The sequence below is a fragment of the Trachypithecus francoisi genome, unplaced genomic scaffold (assembly GCF_009764315.1).
Source record: "Trachypithecus francoisi isolate TF-2019V2 unplaced genomic scaffold, Tfra_2.0 Lachesis_group2, whole genome shotgun sequence".
Classification (NCBI taxonomy): domain Eukaryota; kingdom Metazoa; phylum Chordata; class Mammalia; order Primates; family Cercopithecidae; genus Trachypithecus; species Trachypithecus francoisi.
Window position 1 is genome coordinate 115,176,172 of NW_022681465.1, and position 15,298 is coordinate 115,191,469.

The 15,298-nt window shown below is 42.0% G+C and overlaps 1 protein-coding gene and 1 pseudogene across 4 annotated transcripts in view; one reads left to right on the forward strand and one right to left on the reverse strand.

The window, feature by feature from the left end:
* Positions 1–15,298, forward strand: part of ZFP2 (ZFP2 zinc finger protein) — a 37,073-nt gene that overhangs the window by 11,214 nt on the left and 10,561 nt on the right. Inside the window, exons 3-5 of one of the 4 annotated variants that reach the window (XM_033180240.1) lie at positions 5,398–5,533; positions 5,836–5,931; positions 10,886–11,027. In XM_033180240.1, the coding sequence (XP_033036131.1) occupies positions 11,024–11,027 (4 nt within the window). In that variant the 5' untranslated portion in view covers positions 5,398–5,533; positions 5,836–5,931; positions 10,886–11,023. The remainder of the gene's footprint in view (positions 1–5,397; positions 5,534–5,835; positions 5,932–10,885; positions 11,028–15,298) is intronic. The other 3 variants (XM_033180239.1, XM_033180241.1, XM_033180242.1) reach the window with 3 other exon arrangements.
* On the reverse strand, positions 2,523–3,447 carry LOC117065419 (annotated as a pseudogene).

The following is a 15,298-nucleotide window of genomic DNA, read 5'->3' on the forward strand; positions in this document are numbered from 1 at the left end:
TGTTCTCTTTAGTGAAAGTGCTCCAAATTCACATCCAAAAGCCTCCATTATGGCGTTCCCTGGCACTCTTCTATTTTATACATTGAAGGCAGCTCCCTCTTTTATGGCCAGTATAAGCAGGCAAAGAAACAAAGGAATATAGATACATATATGTGTACATATGTATTTTATACAGTTAAAACATATACATATTTTATATGTGTATATACATATATACATTTTATATGTGTATATACATATATACATTTTATATGTGTATATACATATATATACATTTTATATGTGTATATACATATATATACATTTTATATGTGTATATACATATATATACATATTTTATATGTGTATATATATATACATATTTTATATATGTATATACATATATATACATATTTGGGGGTAGGGAAAGGAGACGAGGGTCATGTAAACCTAAACAGTCATCACATTACCCCAAATGAGCCTGACTTTTAACAAAGAGACAATCAGTAACTCCTGGGGGTTAAGTGACAACATGGGTACAGCAAGAAGGGAAAGGGCACAAATTTAACTCTTAAATATACTTTGATATATGTTTGGCAGAGTTCAGGCCAACCCCAGGCTTCTGTCCTTGTCAGACAAGTAAGCTGATGATATTCAAAGAAAAAAATAAATAAATTCAAGCAGAGCTCCATACCACAGTTCCCGACCACCAGGAACAGAAACTTTGGCTCCAAGGCAAATGAAATAAACAAAAAAAAGTATTTCCACTTACAACATGAAAATACAGAAACTTCATCAAAGAAAGAAAACTATCAAAGAAGTCTACTTCCAGCAAAACTGAGGTAGCACTGCTTTCTCTGCATTCAATGCTTGAGTGGTTCTCAGTATGTGTTCTTAAAAAAATTCTCCCTTGACTGACAGGTGCAGCATGTTGATGGATAAAGTCAACATGAAATGCAATCGGTCAAAGAAGGAATGAGCAAGAAGTGAGGGAAATCAGAGTTCTGCATAAATTAGCTTAAAAGGGGGTTATCACCAGACTACAAATGCTCGTGGCTGGCCTTGGCTCTCCAAGAGCTCTAAATCACCTGGAAATTAATGCAATGTGACTAACAGTTAACACTCCTATTCAAATCTGTGTAGATATTTAAAAATAATTATTATTTGCTGGGGGCGGTGGCTCACGCCTGTAATCCCAGCACTTTGGGAGGCTGAGGTGGGCGGATCAAGAGATCAGGAGATCGAGACCATCATGACTAACACGGTGAAACCCCATCTCTACTAAAAATACAAAAAATTACCTAGGCGTGGTGGCGGGCGCCTGTAGTCCCAGCTACTCGGGAGGCAGAGGCAGAAGGATGGCATGAACCCGGGAGGCAGAGTTTGCAGTGAGCCAAGATCACGCCACTGCACTCCAGCCTGGGCAACAGAGCAAGACTCTATCTCAAAAAAAAAAAAAAAAATTTTTGTTACAACCTAATTTCAACCATGTAAATAGCACTACACACAGTACAGACCTGCCCTGAAAAACAATATGCAAAACTGAGATCTGGCACTGTATCATTTTATAATGTTAATTCACCCTAACGGTTCCATCCCCTCTCCCTGCTGTATGCCGTCCCCTACCAAAAAAAAAAAAATCTAATTTGTGCAAGAAATGGCAGGCTTATTCTATCTGAAGGCTTCAAAAAAAGATAACATGTAGGCAGGTTCAAATACTTTGGGAGATTCCCCCCAAAAAAGAAATAATCAAAATAACCAAAAAATGAAGAAAGTGCCTAAAACATGATACAGCATTTTAGAGCCCTTTCAGATACAAGGCAGAGAAAGGTGTTTTGGGAGAAAAGCTGACTATTAGGAAAAAACGCTGAGGCAGGGCTTGCATGTCTGACACAGTGTAAAAGAGTCTTGGAACATGTCCTGGGTCCAGGGTCTAAAACCCCTTGTGGCCTTTGGAACACCAAGCTCTGTGCTAAAGGGTGGAAGGCTGCACTGCAGCACCATAATCTAAGCCCAGGCCATAAAACCCCTCGTGGCTTGGATGGCATCCAGGGCTTGGCGTAAAACCCCTTGTGGCCTCTGGAATGTGTCTAGACTTGCTGGCTCCTTGCTTCTAGCACTCTCAGGCTCATAGATCGATTGTATCTTAAAGTAGAAGAACATGTTTCCCATTAGCTCAAGTAGCAGAACATGTTCCATATGCTTCAAAGATCATGTGCTTGATAAACGACTTTCTTCCAACCCCTACATCCTCACCACCTGCTTGTTTGATCTCCAGTGAATAGTGCTGGCTTCCAGAGCTCGGGGCCTTCGCAGCCTCCGTACTAGTGTTGGCCCCCTGGTCCCACTTTCACTCTTGTCTTTTCTCATTCCTTTGACTTCGCCGGACTTCGTAGCTCCCACGGCCTGGGGTTGAGTCTGATCACTCTTAACAGAGGTAGAAAGTAGAAAATATCCAGATCTTCAGTAGTTTCCCAAAAGGTTCAATTCCTCAGCCACAGGGCAGTGGGCAGATCCTTGCTGCTGTGCCTGGGACAGAGCCACTAAGTCTGCTCCTCAGGATGCAAGGCCTTGGGCCCTGAGCTGAGTGCACTTCTCCCTTCCTCTTCTCTTTTCCTTTGCTCCATTTGCCACTCCACAAAGGTGTCAAAGAGACTTGACCAGGCCTCATCTTCACTGTGGTTGTTGCTGAGGTCAGGGCCAATCACCTGAGTGAAGTTAAGGAACATGTTCTAACTGTCCTGGGAGATGGCCTTGATCCTCAAGGGGTTCTCTGTTAGGAAGTTTAGCCATTGGTCCAATACCAGAGAATTGTTCTGGGTAGAGACTAGTTTCCACAGGACAATGGTTATTTGCCGATGCAGTGACCACTGCCCTTCTTCAGAGTCCAGGCCAAACTGAAATGTAAACTGGTAGAGATCCTTGACTTTATCCTCTAGTTTGGCTTCTGTTAAGAGGCTAGGGAACTGTGCACAGATTCTGTCACTGCTGTCTGCACTTAATGCTTTGCAGCCATCAAAAAACTCCTTTCTGGTGAATTTGCACATGGTTGCAGCCTGGAACTTCCAAGCCAAGAGCAGCACTGGAAATCTGTGGGGTTGACACATAGGTCATTGCAAAAGCACTCCATGCCTTCCTCCAAAATTGCATCTTCCCGCTCATCCTTGCAGCATCTGAACAGTTCTTCCAACCCCTGCAAGGAAGACTCCTCAACATTGCACTTGGACTCCCTCCCAGCATCTCCCGAGGACTCCTGGGACGTCAGCATCTGGCAGGCCTCAGTGGCAGCCTCGGCCTTTTTGGTCCTGTTGACAAGGCTGTCTCCACTTGGCTTGCCACAGAGTGGTACTTGCTCCTCACAGTGGCCTGCACCCACCTACCGTGTGACTCGTTGCTGGGGTCATAGTCTGCATTCTTGCTGCCCAGGGTGGATGAGGGATTCTTAAGCTTGGTTACACACTGGCCCATGGTGGTGGTGGCCTGGCCTCTACAGTGGCCCCCTCTGGATCGGATACCCTCGCTTCCACTGGCCCATGTACCTCAACATGCCATCAGTCAGAGGAGCCAGCCAACAGCTGCTCCAGAGGTTCCTCCAGTCGAACCCTTTCTGGAAACAACAGCAGCCTGGTGGGTCCAAACCACCTACCATTCCCACTGGGGTTTCCAGGCTCCTTACCCCCGCTGCTGCGGCCTTTTCCACCACTGCCACCGCCTCCTCTTCATCTGCCAAGTTTTTGCCTTTTAATAGGGAAAGTGAACCATTGATGTTTGTCACTATATGTGTATTAAGTATTTTTCTGGTTATTTATGCTTAATATGTAGTCTTATTTCCTTTATTCTCCTTTCTTTACATTTGTTGAACATCTAATGATTTTCTTAGTTCCCTTACTCTGGATAAAATGAAAATTCTGCACTTTTCCTGAAAATACTTGTCAGTGATTTTTTATATATTTTTGTGACTTTGAAGTATTGATTAAATAAAAATTAGGGAGAAAATAATAAGAAAGGAAGGGAGGGAGGGAGGAAGGAAGGAAGGACAGTGAACTCTATGCCTGAGTGTTGACACTTTTTCTGGAGTTCCTAGTCTTGGATATGAAGTACACAAATTTCTTGGAAATCGATTTGCCCTCTCTCTCTCTTATTCAGTCCTCCTCTCTCCACTACAGTTGACCCTTAAATAACACAAGTTTGAACTACATAGGCCCACGTTGATGTGGATTTTTTCCAATAAAAGTTATACTGAGTGTGCCTGCTTCTCCTGCCACCTGCTGTACCTTTGCTACCTGAGACAGCAAGACCAACCTCTCCTCTCCTTCCTCCTCCTCTGCCCTCTGTATGTGAAAAGACCTTTGTGATGATCCATTTCTATTTAATGGGTATACGTGAAATAACAGTTACGTTATTAGTAAGGCTTCCAGTCAACAGCAGGCTATTAAGAGTTAAGTTTTGGGGGAGTCAAAAGTTATACGTGGATTTTAGACTGTGAAGGAGGTTGGTGTCCCTAACCCCCATGTATTCAAGGGTCAGTTGTACTTTCTCCCTTTTCCTTATTTACGTATTAGAATGCTCTCTGTCCTTAAATGATGAAAACCTTTTCTGTTGCTTTATTTCTGTTACCTATTCTTATTTCCATAGTCTCTCATCTTCTTTACAAAAAGTTTTAAGTAATTTATCTGGCCAGACACAGTGGCTCACTCCTGTAATCCCAGCTCTTTGGGAGGCAGAGGAGGGCAGATCACTTGAGGTCAGGAGTTTGAGACCAGCCTGGCCAACATGGTGAAACTCCATCTCTACCAAAAATACAAAAATTAGCCAGGCGTGGTGGGCGCCTGTAATCCCAGCTACTCAAGAGGCTGAGGCAGAAGAATTTCTTGAAACCAGGAAGGGGAGGTTACAGTGAGCCGAGAATGTGCCACTGCACTCCATCCAGCCTGGGTGACAGAGAAGACTCAGTCTCAAAAAAATAAGAAAGAGAAAGGAAAGAAACAAAAAGAACGAGGGCTGGACTGTGACTGTACGTGGCTGATAAATTGCTATTGACCTCATCTGTTCCGTGTCAAGTGTCCTGTGTTTAGTCATCATATACCATTTAGGGCAGGGATTCCCTCCTTCACCAGTGGGGTGAATAGGAGGTTATCGCAACACCACTCCCTCCTCTCCCACGGGAATCTAAAGCAGCCTTTCGTGCCTTTCCCTTTTTCTCACTTATACCTACTTTTCCTGTCCTTACCTCCCAAAACACTTCTTATATTATGTCTCTGGTTATTTCATAATTCGTTGCAGACATTTTCTTCCATTTGGAGGGCAGCATGTTTTCTCACACAGATCGTTGTGCCCTGTCCTTTCGGTGCTGCTGGGCTTTTCGCTTCTCTCAGCGGGTTTTGTTGGCATAATCGCTTATTGAGGAGGAATTTTTAGTTTCAGGAGTCAGTGACCTTCAAGGATGTGTCTATAGATTTCTCTTGGGAAGAGTGGATTCAAGCAGATTCTGCTCAGAGGATGACCATGTATGGGGAGCTGATGCTGGAGAACTACAGGAACCTGTTCTCACCGGGTAAGGACTTCTTATAACTCAAAACCCACCTCTTCACACCTTTCCCCCTCAATCCTGTGTGACCTCTGAAATTTATGAATTTGGACTCGAAATCCCTGATCATAAGGCATTGTTTTAGGGTGTTTGCTTGGTGTCCTCTCAAGGTGGAAGACTGAAATTTTCTGTAGAGAATGGAAAATGGGGAACTTCATAAGCCACACCTTCCTTGTTTCAGAAGCCGTGAAGGAGAAAGGATCAGAACTGTGCTAGGATTGGTTTTTAGACTCAGTTCAGAACCCAAAGTTAATGTCTTTCTTCTCAAGCAGGAAATGACCTTTCCAAACCCAATGTGACTTCCCAGCTGGAACGAGAAGAACTGAGCCTGATGATAAAAGAACTGCTTGAGGGTGGCTTTCCAGGTAAGTGCCAGGCTGCACAGACTTGTTACATGAGTGTGTCTCTTGGAGGAAAATCACTTCAGAGATTGTTGGGTCTCTGGAGAGACTAGAGCTACTGGATGTGTGTTCTCAGATGGCATCTCCGCATTACTGATGGGCCTCATTTCTCTAGGGCTCCCTTATGTCATCTTGCAGGGAGGTAGTGGATTATGAGGAGTAAATGAGTTGTTACATTGATGGCACTTACCCACTGCCTGGAACATACTGAGCATGTGGTAAATGTTAGCAACCACTATGTCCTCTTCTGTCTTCCTCTGCACTCTGAATACAATCCTTGTCTTTACACATCTTCTCTGGGCTTGTACTCTCTTTCATGAGTGTTTCCTCTCAACCATAACATATATGCATAGCTTCCTTTCCTTCATTCATGTATATTTGTAAGCTTTTTCTCCTTCAAAGGAAACTAACATTTCTCTTCCTCTGCGTTGTGAGAGAGTTTTATACAGTCTTCATTTAAAAACATGAAAAATGATGTTAGCCTTGTTTTCATTTCTAGCAGCCTTACATTGTATATATTTTCTTTCTCATTCCCAGAATTCTAATCTGCATTACTACCCATTCAGTGCCATTTACCTCAAAATGTTGAATGCTGCTTTATCTTTGTTACCTGGTTTCTAATCCTCATCACAACTTAAGTTTCTGTTTTAGGTGTTATTACTGACTTTTCTCTGCAAAAAAAAAAAAATGCATTTTACATCTTTGTCTTCTCTACCATATGCAAAAGTACCAATCATGTATTTTTTTTTTTTCTTGAGATGGAGTCTTGCTGTGTCGCCCAGGCTGGAGTGCAGTGGTACAATCTCAGCTCACTGTAAGCTCTGCCTCCCGGGTTCACGCCCTTCTGCTGCATCAGCCTCCCTGAGTAGCTGGGACTAAAGGTGCCCGCCACCACACCCGGCTAATTTTTTATATTTTTAGTAGAGACGGAGTTTCACCCTGTTAGCCAGGATAGTCTTGATCTCCTTACCTCGTGATCTGCCTGCCTCGGCCTCCCAAAGTGCTGTGATTACAGGCATGAGCCACCGTTCCCGGCCCCAATCATTTCTTTATATATATGTTTTTAAATTAAAGAGATAGGCAAATATTTAATCTCTAGATAGTATAAAGCTGTCTAAGGTAAAGCATTGAAAGAAATCATTAAAGGAACACAATTATAGGGAAAACATTGCCCATAACCATCACTGCTGGTTTCTCGTAAGTTTTTTAAAGAATGGGATTCTAGGAGAGAAATCACTGGGTCAAAGGATATATCCTTTTTTTTTTTCTTTTTTTTGAGACAGAGTCTTGCTCTGTCACCCAGGCTGGAGTGCAGTGGTGTGATCTCAGCTCACTGCAAGCTCTGCCTCCCGGGTTCATGCCATTCTCCTGCCTCAGACTCCCGAGTAGCTAGGACTATAGGTACCCACCACCACACCTGGCTAATTTTTTTTGTGTTTTTAGTAGAGACAGGGTTTCACTGTGTTAGCCAGGATGGTCTCAATCTCCTGACCTTGTGATCTGCCTGCCTCGGCCTCCCAAAGTGCTGGGATTACAGGCGTGAGCCACTGTGCCCAGCCAAATATATCTATTTTTTATGACCTTGCTACATATTGTACTGCTTTAGATACTATTTTGTGTTGAATGATAATTTCTTTATTATAAAATGAAAGGTAGTGTTACTCTTATTATAGATTTCTATGGATTTTATTACTATTGATATGTGTATTTGTCCTTATGTAAATAACCTATGTATTCATGTATCTATTGAGTACTATTCTTAGCACTGGGACTACAGCAATAAGCACAGCAGGCAAAGTGTTTTTGAAGAGCTTATATGCTCATAGAGGAGACAATAAACTAATAAAGGAAGAAGGAAGGGAGGGAGGGACAGAAGGGAAAGGAAAGGAGGCAGGAAGGGAGGAAATGAATATAACACAGTGATAGGTGTGGTGTGGAAAAATAAAGCAGCATAAGGAAACTACGTTAGTTAAAAGGAGTGTGATTTTACAGGTTGGTCAGGGAGGGCCTCTCCTTTAATGTGACTTTTGAACAATACTCAAAGTGATGGGCCATGTAGGACAACATTGAGGACCTAGGGAACAGCAGGTGCGAAGGCCCTGAGGTAGGAGATTGAGTGGCATTGTTTGAAGGGGAGAGTACTAAGAGATACAAAGATTTCCGTAAATCTTATCTTTCAGTCCTTCTGTAAAAAGATCTGTTTGTACTATCATTTTTTAAATTTCTGTGAGCCACTTTCTCATTCTCTCAGTGTTCTTCTTAAATAGCAGTCTTTCTAATGCATGCACTAACTTCACTCATCTGTTTGAGAATACTTCGTTTTTCTTGTTTCTGGTTTTCTGGTATGTATGTGCAGCAGTTTTTTCCATGTTCCCTAGATCTTGTTTCATTGCTTATTGTCATTCTGGTGGGTTTTCTGGAAGCAGCAGAAGCAAACACATATGTTTTGATACTGTGTTTTCATCTCCCACTTCTTTACCCGCTTTGTGCTTCCCCACCAGGTTAGAACCTAAAGGTTTTTCACTTTTTTTTTTTGGAAGATGCAGTCAGGCTGGAGTGCAGTGGCACAATCTTGGCTCACTGCAACCTCCACCTCCCGGGTTCAAGCAAATCTCCTGCCTCAACCTCCCAAGTAGCTGGAACTACAGGTGCACACTGCCACGCCTGGCTAATTTTTTGCATTTTAGTAGAGCAGGGTTTCACTGTGGCAGTCTGCCCGCCTCGGCCTCCAAAAGTGCTAGGATTATAGGCATGATAGCGGGGAAACCAGCCCCCAATATTTCAACATAGGTTCTTTTCTATTTTGCCTAAGTGTCGGCCGGTCTGAGAAATAAAGGGAAAGAGTACAAAAGTGAGAAATTTTAAAGCCAGGTGTCCGGGAGTGACATCACATGTTGGCAGGTTCCATGATGCCCCCTGAGCCGCAAAACCAGCAAGTTTTTATTAGCGATTTTCAAAGGGGAGGGAGTGTACGAATAGGGTATGGGTCACAGAGATCACATGCTTCAAAGGCAATAAAATAGCACAAGACAAATGCCAGGGCAAGGTCACAAGGCCAGGATGAAACTAGAATTGCTGATGAAGTTTCATGCCCCACTGTGCACGCATTGTCATTGATAAACATCTTAACAGGAAACAGGGTTCAAGAGCAGAGAACTGGTCTGACTAGAATTCGCCAGGCTGGAATTTCCTAATCCTAGCAAGCCTGGGGGCGCTGCAGGAGACTAGGGCATGTTTCATCCCTATCTACAACTACATAAGGCAGACACTCTCAGAGCGGCCATTCCAGAGGCCTCCCCCTGGGAATTCATTCTTTTCCCAGGGCTGTTAATTATTAATATTCCTTACTGGGGAAAGAATTCAGCAATATTTCTCTTAACCTGTTTTCGGCAATAAGAGAAACATGACTCTGTCCTGCCCAGCTCCCAGGCAGTCAGACCTAATGGTTATATCTCTCTTGTTCCTTGAACATGGCTGTTATCCTGTTCTTTTTTCAAGGTGCCCAGATTTCATATTGTTTAAACACACATGCTTCACGAACAATTTGTGCAATTAATGCAATCATCACAGGGTCCTGAGGTGACATACATCCTCGGCTTACAAAGATGACGGGATTAAGAGATTAAAATAAAGACAGGCATAGGAAATGATAAGAGTATTGACTGGGGAAGTGATAAATGTCCATGAAATCTTCACACAATTTATGTTTAGAGATTGCAGTAAAGACAGGTGTAAGGAATTATAAAAGTATTAATTTGGGGAACTAATAAATGTCCATGAAATCGTCACAATTTATGTTCTTCTATCATGGCTTCTGCAGGTCCCTCTGTTCGGGATCCCTGACTTCCCACAACAGCGTGAGCCACACCGCACCTGGCCCATTTGTTTTTTTTATTGCATGTCACACTGTATTTTACTCATCATTTTGAATGTCTGCCTTTTTAGCTGGGCATGGTGGCTTGCACCTGTAATCCCAGCTGAGTTACTCAGGAGGCTGAGGCACAAGAATCACTTGAACCCAGGAGGTGGAGGTTGCATTAAGCCGAGATCGTGCCACCGCACTCCAGCCTGGGTAACAGAGCAATACCCACTAATATGTAGGTTCACCAAATTGTTATTGAACAATTTCTTTATATTTTCAATTATATTGAACAATTTCTTTATATTCCCTGCCTACGACATTGCCTGCCGGACTAAGTAGTTAAATATTGGTTGAGTGAATATTGAACGACATTAAGTAGAATTTTCATAAATCTAAGTAGTTAAATATTTGTTGAGTGAATATTGAATGACATCAAGTAGAATTTTCATAAATCTCGTGAAAATATAAATTTGAATTTGTGAAATTCATATCAATACAGATTGGATAATTAATGGGATGAGTGAATGAGTGGGCAGGGCAAAACAGCAAAGATTGAACCCTCAGTACAATAACATATTGAGGGGGCCTAAGGGTGTTCTGGCAAAGGTGAGGGGTCCAAGGAGGAGGAGAGAACAGGGTCAAAGGGAAAGAGGAGAGCCAAGGTAGAGTATGCCAGTGCCAAGTAGGGAATGAAAATGCCTGTTGGACTTGGTGATGAGGGAGTGGCCTGGGACCCAGGGAAGAGCCCATTTAGTGCTGAGAGAAATATGCTGTGGGCAGAAAAGTGAAGGAGAAGCAAGCAAGTGAAGGAGAAGCAAGCAAGTGAAGACTTTTAAGTACAGACTGTCATTTCAACAAGGTCAGCTTCAAAGGAAAAGGAAGAAAGAATAAGAACTCAGAAGAAGCCTGTGGTTTAACAAGGAAAAGACTTGAGTGTATCTAAAAGAGCAGAGAGGTGTCCACCGCAGTGGGAGAAACTAAAGAGAGGCAAAAGTTGAATGGAAAGGAGCCTGTAGAATGCAATGATTTGCAAACTCCAGATCTTGTTCTTTCCAGATTTTCTTGGATATTGCTGCCAGATTAATCTGCCATTTAGTCCTCTCATACTGTCAAGTCAAGAGGAGAAAGTATTGACTGATTGCTGTGCCCAGCTCTTCCGCAGCTAGCGTCTCACTCACTTGACAGAAAACGTCTATGGGTAAGTACTGTTACTCCTCTTATGGTGGAAGAAATTGGCTCTGAAAGATGAAATAGCATGTCAGAATTTGAACACATATCTGTTGTTTTGTTGGTTTTTTACTTTGAGTTTAATGGTAATTCTTGCTTTCTTCCCTTGCCCTGCTGTGAATTCTTATTTCCTACTATATTTAGTAAAACTAGAAATTTCTGTATCCTGGCCTAATTTTCTTTTCAGCATAATTTTTTCTTTCTCTACTAAAGTTTTTTACAGTTGAAAGCTCTGTTAGATTTTTGCTCCTGTTTTACAAAAGATGAATAGAAACTGCAAATCCAGAAGTGCTGTCCCTGGTGCCAGTATTATCATTGTAAACTAGCTAATGTTGAGAAAAGATAGAAATTATTAGTAATGTGGAAAGCAGTGACTTTTAGCCTCTCATTAGTGGTAATTGGATTTAAATCATGTAATGATGTTCGGTTATGAATGAAACAAAAATTAAGAACATGCATAAAGTATTAGAAACCTACTATCAAAGATTATGTGTAAAAATACAGTTGGGGATTCTAGAATCTTTTTAGCTCTCCAGGAAGCCACCCTAACCATCCCTAAACATGGGAGCCTGCTGTCTGTGTTTCGTACATGATTTTGAAAAATGTGGGCAGGTGTGGTGGCTCACGCCTGTAATTTCAGCACTTTGGGAGGCCCAGATGGGTGAATCATGAGGTCAGAATATCAAGACCATCCTGACCAACATGGTGAAACCCCACCTTTACTGAAATACAAAAAATTAGCCAGGCATGGTGTTGTGCACCTGTAGTTCCAGCTACTCGGGAGGCTGAGGCAGGAGTATTGCTTGAACCCAGGAGGTGGAGGTTGCAGTGAGCCCAGATCGTGCCATTGCACTCTAGCCTGGTGACAGAGTGAGACTCCGTCTCAAAAAAAAATTTCAGCCAGATGTGGTGGCTCATACCTGTAATCCCAGCACTTTGGGAGGCTGAGGCGGGCAGATCTCTTGAGGTCAAGAGTTCGAGACCTGTCTGGCTAACATGGTGAAACCCCGTCTCTACTAAAAATACAAAAATTTGCCAGGCATGGTAGCACGCATCTATAATTCCGGCTACTTGGGAGGCTGAGGCACAAGAATCACTTGAACCCGGGAGGCGGAGGTTGCGGTAAGCCGAGATCACACCACTGCACTCCAGCCTGGGCAACATTTCAGAGATGTACTGGGTAACTACCTCTGTATATATGTATGTGTGTCCATGTAAATATATGTGTATATATGTATAGAAACACACACAGAGAATTTATATAGTTAGAATCTCTACCTGCATGCTCACATGAGCCTCACTGATGTTTAATACATACATATATCTTTGCTTCCATTACTAGGAAAACTGATCTAAAATACTATAATGAGTGTAGAAGTATTCAAAAAGGTCATTCTTCCTTAAATAAGACAGGCCCACTGCTGCCCCAGGGCCTTAGCACTGGCTGTTACCCTGTCTGGGAAGCTCTCCCTTAGACAGTCCTATGACTTCCTCTCTTAGTCCCCTGAAGTCTTGGTCTAAATGTCACCTTTTCAGTGAGGCCTTTCCTTATGACCCAGTTTAAAATTGCAGACCTTTCCTCTCACCCATCATGTTCCCTATATCCATTTAAATGCTTTTATTGTTTTTCTGTAAGGTATACCACTTAAAATACTAAGAATTTTCTTATTGTCTTCCTTTCTCTTGCTAAAATATGTTTCATAAGGGCAGACATTTTTTCTGTTTATTGCTATATCCTGAGCACCTAGAACAGTACCTGGCTTGATAAGTATTTATTGAATGAATGATTTATCATGTTCAAAAAATCAGTTTGACTGCTATATGGAGAGAATGCATTGTAGGGTAACAAGAGTTTAAATAGAAAATCCAGACAGATGGGTATAGAAATAGTCTAGTTGGGTGTTAGGAGTAGCTTAACTGTTACCCAGAGGATGGAAGAAATATAAAAGGAGAAAAGAAATAAATCACCTTGCCCTTTTCAGGAAGCATGGGACCTGCTTGCTGCCCAGTCCCATCCCACACACCAATACTGTGCAAGCTCCCAGCCTCTGCTATGGCTTGTGCCAGCCATATGTACCGAGGGGTCTGTGACAGACCAGACACCTTGGCCTGGAGACGCTTGTTCGTGTCTTGATGAGTATCAAAGTTATATAAATCCTATAAGTTAATGAGGGAAGGCAGAAAAAACATTCCAAGCCATTAAGGGAGTATTGAGTATTTCCAGTATTATTACTCAAAAGTCTTGTTTAGGCAAAAAGGAAAGGCAGAGAGAACTGTATGTTGCTTAATGTAAAAATTAATAAAATATAATAATAATAATAATAATAGCTAATAATCACTGGATCCTTATTACATCCAAGCATAATGCTATGTGCTTTATCAATGAGATAGTAACATGTCAAGGATCTGAAACATTTTTTAATCCTGGAAGAGCTACAGTTTCTGACTATAATGCTCAGGTTCCAAGCCCACAATACTCCATCACTTCTGAGTAAAGCCACCCTAACCAAGCCCACAACACTCCATCACTTCTGAGTAAAGCCACCCTAACGATTTTCATTTTGTAGGTAGACAGTTATATAATTTGGGAAAAATTAAAATTTTCCTCCATCTCAGTTGCCCTATTGGTCACACTTTTGGAATAACATTAAATAGTAGTAGTAATAGTAAGTACCTTTTCCTTGGTTCTGTTACTAGAGAAATTCTTCTAGGGTTTTATTTTTATTCTTGGTGCAATGCAAATATTTTTGTTTTTGAATCAGGAATGGATGAAGGATACCAATTGAATACTTCTGAAGCATCTGTCAGGTTGATCATATGACCTATGACCTATTAATATGACAGTAATAGATTCTGAACAGTGAACCATTCTTTATTTCCTGGATAAATCCTTCGTCGTCCTAGTTATACTCTTGATGTCTAAGCAACCAGCATTGTTTAAAAAACATTAAGAGTTCTGGCTCTGATATTACAATGACTTAACAGGGTGGGTCTGCTGGTGACAAATTCTCTTAGTTTTCTTCCATATGAGAATGTCTCTATTTCACCTTCATTCCTAAAAGATTTTTGCTAATATAGAACTCTAGGTTTGTGGTTATTTTCTTTCAGCACTTTGAAATAATTAGTCCACTTCCTTCTGGCATCCATGGTTTCTGATGAGAAATTCAGCTTTTCATATTTTTGCCCCACCACCAAGTAGTGTATCAATTTTCCTTGGTTGCTTTCAAGATTGTTTTGTACTTCCATTTTTAGAATTTATTTATGGCTGGGCATGGTGGTTCACGCCTGTAATCTCAGCACTTTGGGAGGTGAAGGCAGGCGGATCACTTGAGGCCAGGAGTTTGAGACCAGCCTGGGCAAAACACGGCGAAACTCTTTCTCTGCGAAAAATACAAAACTACTTGGGTGTGGTAGTGTATACCTGTAGTCCCAGCTACTTAGGAGGCTGAAGCACGGGAATCACTTGAACCCAGGAGGTGAAGGTTGTGGTGAGCTAAGGTTGTACCACTGCACTTCAGCCTGGGCGACAGAGTGGACTCTTATCCTAAAAAAAAAAAAAAAAGAAAAAAATGATTTTGATGCATCTGGGCATGGATGTCTTTGGGTTGACCCTGTACCTGTAGGTTGAAGTCTTTTGTCAAATGTAAGTTTTTAGCCATGATTTCTTCAAATACATTTTCAGCACCAAACATTTTCTCCTTCTGTGGGACTCCAGTGAGACAAATATTAGATCTTTTGTTGTTGCCCCATACATCCTTGAGGTGTTCTTCATCTTTAGTTTTTCTCGATCTTTTCTGGGTTGTTTAGATTGAATAATTTCTTTTAATCTGTCTTCAAGTTAATTCTTTCCTGTTTTCACCCTTCTGCTGTTGAACCTATTTAGCAAGATTTCTATTTTCCATATCAATAAATAAATATTTATATGTTAAAAATACTGTAGGGCTGGGCGCAGTGGCTCAAGCCTGTAATCCCAGCACTTTGGGAGGCTGAGGCTGGTGGGTCACGAGGTTGGGATATCAAGACCAGCCTGACCAACATAGTGAAACCCCGTCTTTACTAAAAATACAAAAATTAGCTGGGCATGGTGGATGCACACCTGTAGTCCCAGCTACTCGGGAGGCTGAGGCAGGAGAATTGCTTGAACCCGGGAGGTGGAGGTTGCTGTGAGCTGAGATCGCACCAATGCACTCCAGCAGCTTGGGCAACAGAGTGAGACTTCGTTTCAAAAAAAACCAAAAAAAC